General features: G+C 46.6%; 1 protein-coding gene across 1 annotated transcript in view; it reads right to left on the bottom strand.

Annotated features, from left to right (window-relative positions):
• Window positions 1-2,291: 2,291 nt before the first annotated feature.
• ttn.2 (titin, tandem duplicate 2) overlaps window positions 2,292-9,952 on the bottom strand; it is a 195,375-nt gene continuing 187,714 nt past the window's right edge. Inside the window, exons 252-254 of the mRNA XM_054786449.1 lie at window positions 3,979-9,882; window positions 3,611-3,901; window positions 2,292-3,522 (exon numbers count right to left, since the gene is read on the bottom strand). Of these exons, the coding sequence (XP_054642424.1) occupies window positions 3,230-3,522; window positions 3,611-3,901; window positions 3,979-9,882 (6,488 nt within the window). The 3' untranslated portion in view covers window positions 2,292-3,229. The remainder of the gene's footprint in view (window positions 3,523-3,610; window positions 3,902-3,978; window positions 9,883-9,952) is intronic.

The following is a 9,952-nucleotide window of genomic DNA, read 5'->3' as shown; positions in this document are numbered from 1 at the left end:
GATAAAGGGTGAACTGGGCTTCGTGCTTTAGTAATAAGGCAATTCATTCCCAATATGCAAAATGCCTGTTATATGCATTGTTATATTGCGGTTTTGTTTATTATTGATGGTTTGTATAATTGTGACACGATAGTCGTGGTATTAAGAGGTGGATTCAATCGGTTAACTCCCCGCTGAAGGACCAGGTACCAAATGCACCACCTGCCACTGAAAATGACTCATCTTTACAAACTCATGTTTTAGTTGGAACAACGCACACACACAAGCGCAGAGTATAGTAGCCCTTTAGTGCACTTGTACAATCACACACAGACAGTGCATCACATTAAATGCACACACACACACACACACACACACACACGTTTCTGTTAGCTGTTTGAAAGAAAATGAACTCCAAAGTCCATATATGGTCAAGACCTGCCAGGACACTCTGTCTCATGTACACACACACACACACACACACACACACACGCACACACTCGCACACACACTAAAGTGTAGTAGTAAAATAGCTAGTGTACAGATGAAGCGAAGATGACCAGAAAGAAAATTGACATGTAGTTTTTGTTTGTGTAAAGGGGACTGGGGGATTTTCTGCTACAGGACGGTTTTCCTAATAAAGTTGTATTTGTGTGTTGTCGTCATGCTGGTCTTTGATTGGCCCACCACGATGTTGGGGGTGTGCCTAATAAATATTCTCTGTCTAATGTCTTCTGTATGTCTGACTCATTGTGTGTTTGTGTCGAAATGTCTCCACTATGTGTCCATTGTGTGTGCATGTGTCAAAATGTCCTCAGCTAGTGTGTGTGTGTGTGTGTGTGTGTGTGTCCTCACGGTGTCGAAATGTCCTAATTGTGTCTTAATATCCTCAGTGTCTAAATGTCTGGATTTGTCTTTTGTCTCCTCACTGTATCTAAATGTCCTCACAAAGGTAGACATACAAAGACACACAGATTTGCAGTCCATGCCCTTCTTGGGGGGACTTCAGCTTTTTCTGTGTGTGTATGCGTGTGTGTATGTGTGTGTGTGTGTGTGTCAGCATGCTTTGTCTTTATAAGGCTTCCAGATCTCACATCAGTTTCATGGTCCTTGGCTTTGCATGTGCATGTGTGTGTGCTTGTGCTCCATCTGTTAGCATCAAGTTCAACATACATGAACACACGCGAAAATACCAACACAAGAAACACAATGGCCACCATGACATGACCCATGACAATCTACACGTTTGTTGTTGTTTGTGTCATGTGACTTGGAAGGTGTTGAGTCATGGTGTGTTGAATCAACCTGGTGTGTGCTGCCCTCTGCTGGCGGCTTTGGCCACTGCATCATCCACAAACACTGGGGGCGTGTTAAGTATAATGATAAAAATCATGCAATAACCAATGTTTTAGACTCTTATTGGTCTGAGGTCACATGGGCTACGTCCTCTCGTCTGACACCACTCACAGCCGTCATCTGAGGTCTTCCTCTGGTTCTAGTTTGAAGTTCTTTGTCCTGTTTTTGTCACAATCTTTGTTTGACAATTGAGTGTGTTTCTTTTATTTTACTTTTTTTTTTAAATAATGTTTCTGAAGAAAACAAATCAAACTTCTCCTAACCATGACTGCAATGATATGTTAGTTTTTCTCCTTTGGTTTGGCTCATTTCTTGAAACAGAAATGACTTTCTCAAAGTAACATGGACAAACTTCTAAACCACTTGAAAGTTGTGTCCTTTTTTTTTTTCTTTTTTTTCTCCGTGTCCCCTCAGGGGCTCTGTACTTTCTTGATAAATGGTGAAGCCATCTCTGAATTAAAAAACAGTGAAACAGTGGCACTTTCATAGCCAATTTTAAGCTGAAAGCCTAGACATAACCCGGTCCCGACCAGGTTATGAGTTTAGCCTAAGTTATCATTGTGATACAGCTGCTTTAAAAGAGTGTTACCTTTGCGGAACAGGCAGGTCCGGCTTTACACCCAACACAGCTCGCTAACCCACTAAACTCGCTCCGCAGAATACCCCCCAGGAGTGTTGAGAAAGTTTGGTCTGTTTCAGGAAATTAGCCAACACAAATTGAGAAGGATCTTTGCATTTTGGTGGCACTGACTCTTTTTATGGAAACGGAATTAGCTTTGAAGCATGAGTTTTCGGAAATACATAAGCTTTTGCAAGTGAGCTATTGTGTTGTGCTGAACTGTAAGATGCTTTGGCCAAATGATCTTAGAGTTCTGAGAATGTAATTTCTGTTTCAAGAAATGAGCAAAACCAATGGAGAAAAACTGTAACATGTGATACAGGATGTGATATTGACTGACAGTCAGACACTTTGCTGTGCTGATAATCACACTTTATTAAATCAATAATGGGGAAAAACTCAAGGAGGCAGACTAAAATAATCAAGTCAGTCGAAGCAAAGATGAGCTTGGCGCGAGGAGATCCTCGTGTGCGCCGCCGATGGCTTTTGGCAGTGCTCATCAGCTAGATTGACAGGTCAACGTCTAAACACTAACACACAAACACGCTGTAGACCTCCAAGAGGAAGCTCCATCTCAGGCTACGAGCACAGCAAGGACTCTCCACGTGTGATTGGCCAGGTTGGTGGAGGGTGAGGAGGGTCCCCGCGGGCGCTCGTGGTCATAGGTGGAGCACTGACATCAAAACAAACACGTGCTCATGCAGTGCAGGCCGCTCGCACTGTGAGCGTGTCATCAAAATGGCAGTACGACATAGTCTATCGCGGCACGAGGTCCAGTCGCGCTGCTTACGTGAGGGTGGACGCAAACAGCACTTGGGATCTCGCGCTCGTGTTTTTGTCTCAAGTTGAGTTAACGTCAGCAGGGAGAAGCTCTACCTGCCGAGGCAATCTTAGACTTCAACGTAGCGTTGAGGCACACAGTTTAGTTTCTCTGTTTAACAGGGTATTCGTTCCACATAGAACTTTCTCCAGTTAAACCATATTTGGTTTGCTTCTTTAACTTCATACTATTGTCATAAATAACAATGCATACATTTCTCATAACCGTGAAATCCGGCTATATACATTATGTACATGTCACTGCAAAAGTGTCATCAAGGTGAGACTTGAATTTGGCATCAATGAACGTCATATTTGTTAAAAAAATAGTTCATATTTACAAGAAGATAAATCTTAGGTTTTTACGAAGTCAAATAGTTAGCTCAAATCATAAATAAACAGACAAGGAAAAAGTGTAAAGAGGGTGACTAGAATATTCTTTGATATATATCTTTTTTACACCGATCGAATGCTGATTTGAACGGTGGCGGTATCATATCCAAACTCGTTGGACAGTTTGAGGGTGTAGGTACCAGCATCTTCCTTCTTCACACTTGTGATGATGAGTGTGGTCAGGTCCTCTGTGGTCTCGATGTGGAAGCGGCCACTGGATGACACCTCAATTTTTTTGCCTGCACGAGACCACTCAATGTGTTTGGCGTCGCCTGAGAAGGCACACGCCACTGTCAAGACTTTGCCAGCCTCAATACTGATGTCCTCTGGCACCGCCTCAATTCTGGGAGCAGAACCTGGAAAAGGAACGAGCCAGCGTTCATTATTTAAATGACACTCAAAAACTCTACAATAGTGAGTTTCCAGAGAGTCCTGAAGTCCTACCGATGGCCCTGAAGGAGGATCCTGCCATGTGCGACGTCATTTCCGTGAGGCTGCTGGAGCTCAGGGCGTATGTCTCAGAGGTCATGGAGGACATGCTGGACATGGACATGGTCTCAAATTTCATCTCAGCGGCCATGCTGCTGAAGGAGCTGGACTCCATCATGGAGGACATCATCGCCTGCTGGGCTGAGGAGGAAAAGGAAGACGAGTCTTCCATTGTGCGAACTTCTCTCTTCATCATTGAGGACGAGCTGGACGAGGATGACTCCTTGTGACTGATCATCGTGGATCCTAATGAGGGTTGAGATGGAAAAGCATGTATATAGCCATTAAGAGGGACATAAAGTGACTTGAGACTTGTTACTCACCCTTAAGTGTCACTTGCTGTTCCCGGTATGCTGTGATCTTCATGCGAATTGATTGGTACACCTGTCCAGTGAAGGAGAAGGAGGATTTTGAGACTCCTCCCTCTGATGTCATCTCACATGTGTATGCTCCTTGGTCACTGTCTGTCAGGTCGTGTATGAGGAGGTTGCACGAGCCCTCAGTGTGCCGCATCTCAAAGTGGCTATTTGTTGAAAGCCTTCTTCCGTTAAAATACCATGACACCTCTGTGATGCCACTCTCACACACACAAGACATCTTCACCATGTCTTCAAAAGCCTCAGCAGCTAGCTGACTGATGACTTTGGGTGGCTTTGGGCTTGCAGATTTGACAGTAGGGGGTGACAGGACCCTCTTGGGTGACAGTATGGGTGGTGGAGACTTAATTCTGGAAGGGGATTTGACTCCCTCAGGTTCTGGTGACTTCACAGCCCTTGGTGACTTGATGCCAGATGGTTCTGGAGACTTGATGCCTCCTGATGTTTTGATGCCAGCAGGTTCTGGGGACTTGATGCCTCGCGGTGTCTTAATTCCTGCAGGTTCAGGGGATTTGACCCCTCGTACTGTTTTAAGTTCCTCAGCTTCAGGTGACTTTATTCTCTCAACAGATTTGATTAATGGTGGTGACTTCGGTCCTGGATCAGGAGATTTTATACCCCTGGGTGATTTAATTCCCTCGGGTTCAGGAGATTTAATACCAGGAGATGGGGACTTCAAACTTGGTGGCTTCACACTCGGAACTGGTGACTTGACACCTCGTTCTGGTGACTTACCACTGGGCTCAGGGGACTTAGGTTCTGGTGACTTCACACTGGGAATAGGGGACTTGATGCTGGGTTCTGGTGACTTCACACTGGGAGCAGGGGACTTGATGCCGGGTTCCGGTGACTTCACACTGGGAGAAGGGGACTTGATGCCAGGTTCTGGTGACTTCACACTGGGAGCAGGGGATTTGATGCTGGGTTGTGGTGACTTCACACTAGGAGTAGGGGACATGATACCAGGCTCTGGTGCCTTCACACTGGGCTCAGGGGACTTGATGATGGGTTTTGGCGCCTTCACACTCGGAACAGGTGAGGTCACAGACAATGGTGATGATGGGGTTGAAGGCTCAGGGGACTTCAAAGATGGCTCTGTGGACTTGATGCCCTTGACGTCTTTGGGCACTGGCCTGCGGATGGTCAAAGTGAACTGAGCCTCCTGCCGACCATCTGAGTTCTCTACAATGACTGTGTAGCTGCCCTCATCCGAGGAAGTAACAGAGGAGATCTCCAGGTTGGACTTGTACTGAGTGGTAGTGACTAGAACACGGTGGGAGGAGACTATGGCTCTACCCTCATGCATCCAAATTACAGAGGGCGCAGGCTCTCCATCGATATCACAAGAGAATCGGGCTGTTTCGCCGTCTTCTACTGTCACAGACTGGGGCTTGGTGAGGATTCTGGCTGGGACAGAGGGCTTCACCTTTTGGACTGTAACCTTCGCAGTAGAATACTTTGACTTAGTTTCCACTGTGGCTTGCTTTTCAGTCAAAGAAAACTTGTCTGAGGAGTAGGAGGAGGCAGATGACAAGTACTCAGTAGAGGCATACTTGATGGATGGTTCATACCGCTCAGCAGACGAGTATCTCTCAGAGGAAGTCCCATATCTTTCCATTGTGTCAACTTCTCGTGTCTCAGTGAGCTTAGTCTTACGCTCTTCCACTTGTAAGTGGGTCTGGGATTCATAGCCAGTTTTGAAATGGGAAGTGTGATAGTGATCAATTCGAGTGACTTCAGGGACATACACTTTAGGAACTTCCTCATCCTTGCGACGGGATGAGAAGGTTGTGTAGGCACCGCCTGACACATCAAGGGTGGCATAGTCCGAGGCTTCTCCCCTGGAGTTGGAGCAAACACAGCGATATGTACCACTGTCCTCTTCTTGGCAGTCCAAGATGGTGATAGTCAAAACGCCACTCATGTTGCTAAAGACATATTTGTCACTGCTTTCACAGATCTCATTTCCATTGTGCAGCCATTTCACGTCGGCCTCTGGCTTGGCTTGGATATTCAGGGTAAATTTGGTGTCGTGGCTGACTGGAACACGGTGAGAGCGCATCCTGACTGTCACACGGGGAGCGTGATCCAGGCTGAACGGTGTTTGACTAACAACCTGATATTTCCTCTCAGACTTCAGAGCTGCTTTTCTGGCTTCATAACGAGACATTATGTCAAAGCGGGCAGATCGCTCAAACCGAGAAGAGGAACGGGATGACCTCTCAACAGATCTGATGGGGCTGGGAGAGCGGGGACGCGTTCTCTCTGGAGTAGGGGATCGCCTCTCCATGACCTCACCCTCTACGTCTACAGCTGGCCGTGTGCGAAGAGGACGGATCAGCTCAGAGACTGGACGCATCAATTCAATGTATGTAGGGGACAGCGAGCGCCTCCTCCTCATAAACTGAGATATGGTTCGTTTCTTCTTTGTCTCTGTGACCTCTATAGCTTCATGCCTGACTTCCTGCAACCTTGCTTCACGCTGCACAGCACGCCGTTCAATGCGAACTGGACTTAATGGAGGGGAGGCAGAGAAGCCGAGTTCCAGTTCATCCTCCAGCATCAGCTTGTCTTGCTCAGTTCTACTTGATGACAGATAGTCATCCACAGGCATCAGCAGCTCCTCATCGCTCAGATCACCCAAAGATCTTCTCCGAGATCTGAATGAAATCTCGGACTCTGCAGACGGTGAACGGCGTGCAGGTCTGACAATCTCCAGATCATCAAAAGTCATTTTTGGAATCCGCCATCTTGGTCTGTACTGGTCTGTGATTCTGGGAAGGGGCATAACGTAGAATTGCTCCCACCTGGACAAACGAATTCGCCGTTGTCGCTTTTGCACAATCCTCTCCGTCCTGTCAGGAATCATATACTGGTCTTTCAATTTCCGGTACCACTTCATGTCAGAGAGTGGAACAAATTGTTTGATAACTTTGTCTTCATCCAGAGCTCTGGGGTCATGAACCACAGGCTCGGGGATCTCATAAGGCATAAATATCCTTCGCTCTTCTACCAGTTTTTTGGTCTCTGATTTCACCACTGTAATGTCAAACTCGCCCTCAACGTTTTTGGTGCTGACCGCAGGCTTGTACATGTCTGCAGCAAATTTCAAAGCCTCTTGGGCTGTCGGGTTGAGAGGAACAAGCTCCTCTGTGGCAACAATCTGCTGAGCCATCTTGTTGGTCTTTTCAATCTGCTTCTGGATGTGTCTGCATTTCTCCTCCTCACTCTTGTACTCTCTTCTGATGTATGTGAGGCGGTCAACCTTAAGTGTCGCCTGGCAACTCACAGAGCCAGCAGAGTTGGTTGCAGTCACTTTGTAAACACCGGAGTCCTCAAGTAGTGTCTCTCTGATGTACAGGACATAGTGGTCAACATCCTCTTGTATGACAACTGTCTTTGGACCAAACTGCAGAGGATGGCCTTCCTTCTCCCATTTCAGAGAAGGAGTGGGGATTCCAGACACTCTGACATCAAAGCGGATGCTCTCTCCTTCTGTGCACTCAACATTAGTCAGCAGACGTTTGAATGTGGGCCTCATAGTTTCCTCTGTTACAGGGTGTGGTGCCACAGTGAGGCAGGCCTTGCAGCTATCTTCTCCAAACTTGTTGTTTGCCATGACAGTGTATTCAGCGTCATCACTTATATCCAGGTTGTGAATCATCAACTGGTAGAGACCCTTATCACTTGTGAAAGTGTACTTGGTATCATCATCTCCAGGATTGATTCTCTCTCCATTCTTTAACCATGTAACATGAGGCTCAGGGTGGACAGTAATGGTGACACCAAAGCGCACATCTTCGCCAATGTAGGCTGTGCGATTGTACAGCGGCAATGTGAACTCTGGTGGCCTGTAGAGGAGCAGGCTTTTTTCAACCCTCCTTCTCAGTTTCTTGATTGAACGGCTGACATAGTGTTCCCTTATGCACCTTACTGTCTCAACAAAGAGTTCGGCATAGGCACTATCTTCGCCATCGTCACTCAACACCTTGCATCTATAAACACCATCATCACACTCTTGAATGTCTTTCACGTACATGCTCGCAAAACCATTGCTGTATGTAATCTCATACTTGGGACTTGGGTGTAATTGGCGGTTGCCAAAGTACCATGTCACCTGCGTGCTGTGGTCAAAGTTGGCAATGCTACAGGTGAATCTAACATGGCCACCTTCCTCAGCAGAGCCATGCATGACTGGGCCAGCACGTAGACCACGGTACTCAGTACCGATCTTCACTTTGCCCACAGACAATCCTCTGTGGTTCCTGAAGGCACCACCGTAGGCAACACGAGCTGCTGAGACAATCGTATCTGTCCTCTTTACTGTAGACTGGTAGTACCTTCTGTGTCTTAGTGTCCGAATGACCTTGTTGCTGACATGTTCAATCTTCATCTTTAGCCATGGGTGCTCCAATGCCTCATGGGCTGTCATACGAAGCCTCCTGTCCTTGACAAGAAGTCTGTCTACAAAGTCCATAGCCTCCAGACTGATGTCCTTAAATGCTTCACTATCAAAGACATACTCACAGGTGGAGATCTTCTCAATCATTTGTGTCGTGGATTCTGCAGCAAAAGGATTGAGGCCACTAAGTAGCACGTAGGCCATCACACCCACTGACCACATATCTGTTGCTGTTGAAACTAAGTCATGGTGGTGAATTTCAGGGGCACAATACTCTGGAGCTGAGAAGAGCATTCTGATGTTTTCACCAGGTACCAGCAACCTAGCATGACCCATTTCAATAATCTTAACGACATTGCTTCTCCTTGTTGTGTAGACAATGTTGTCTGGACGGATATCAAAGTGGCCAAAGTTGTTACTATGCAAAAACATGAGTGCAGAGCAAACCTGTCTTAGATAGCGGACAATCTCCTGCTCTGTGAGCTCAAAATTGCAGGTTCCAAGACGCTCAAAGATGTCAACTCCCGCAATAAACTCAAAGATTAAGACCATCTCTTCCATACTTTCAAAGTATTCATGCAGGTAGATAATATTGTTGTGTCTTGCTATATTGAAAGCCTCAATTTCTCTCAGAACCAGCTCACGGTCAGTTCCTTTGACCTTGATGAACTTGGCCATGAAGGTCTTCTTGGTAGCAATCTCCACACAACGGTGGACCACTCCAAACTGGCAACGAGCAAGCTCCTCAGAAATTGTGTACTTTGAGGACAGCAACTTGACCTTGAAGGACTGAGCTTCTTCTTTGGTAATCTCTCTGGTCTCATCCACTTCCTCATCATAGTTCCTAATCACAGACTTGTCCTCCTTTGTAGTGATGGGTTCCGTTGGCGCAGAAGGAGGACTCATGCCAAACTGGTTCTCTGCAATGACACGGAACTGATATTTGGTCTTGCCAAAGATGTTGATGATGGTGATGCTGCAGTCAGTAGTCTGTCCAGCACGAATCCATCTGTCAGCTGTAGTGGGACATTTCTCCACAATATAGCTGGTGATGTCACTTCCGCCATCATTGGGAGGAGGCTCCCAGGTCAGAGTAATGGAGTCCCGGGCTACGTCGCTGACCACCAGTCCTTTTGGAGCTTCAGGAATGTCAGCCACACTCACCTCGATGGTCTGTTTGTCCATTCCAAACCTATTCTTTGCAGTTATGCTGTAGTAGCCTGTGTCCTTCTTTTGCACTCCCTTCTGGAAGACCAGGGAAGTGAAAGAGCGGGTGGTGATGACCTGGTGATAAGCAGAGTTGGAGAGGACCTCCTGACCCTTCTGCCAGGTAATTGCTGGTTCGGGCTTGCCAGAGATTGGGATCTTGATGGTGATATGATCACCGCGAACAGCATGGACTGCTCCCATCCCTTGGAGTTCCTTTGGCAGGTGAACCTTGGCAGGAACTTGAATTACAGAAACCAAATAGCATCATTATCTTGATCATCATTTTAAAAAACAATACTACAAGTTATT

This window comes from Dunckerocampus dactyliophorus, chromosome 9 (genome assembly GCF_027744805.1).
Source record: "Dunckerocampus dactyliophorus isolate RoL2022-P2 chromosome 9, RoL_Ddac_1.1, whole genome shotgun sequence".
Classification (NCBI taxonomy): domain Eukaryota; kingdom Metazoa; phylum Chordata; class Actinopteri; order Syngnathiformes; family Syngnathidae; genus Dunckerocampus; species Dunckerocampus dactyliophorus.
Note: the sequence above shows the minus strand (reverse complement) of the source record. Positions and strands in the feature narration are given on the sequence as shown.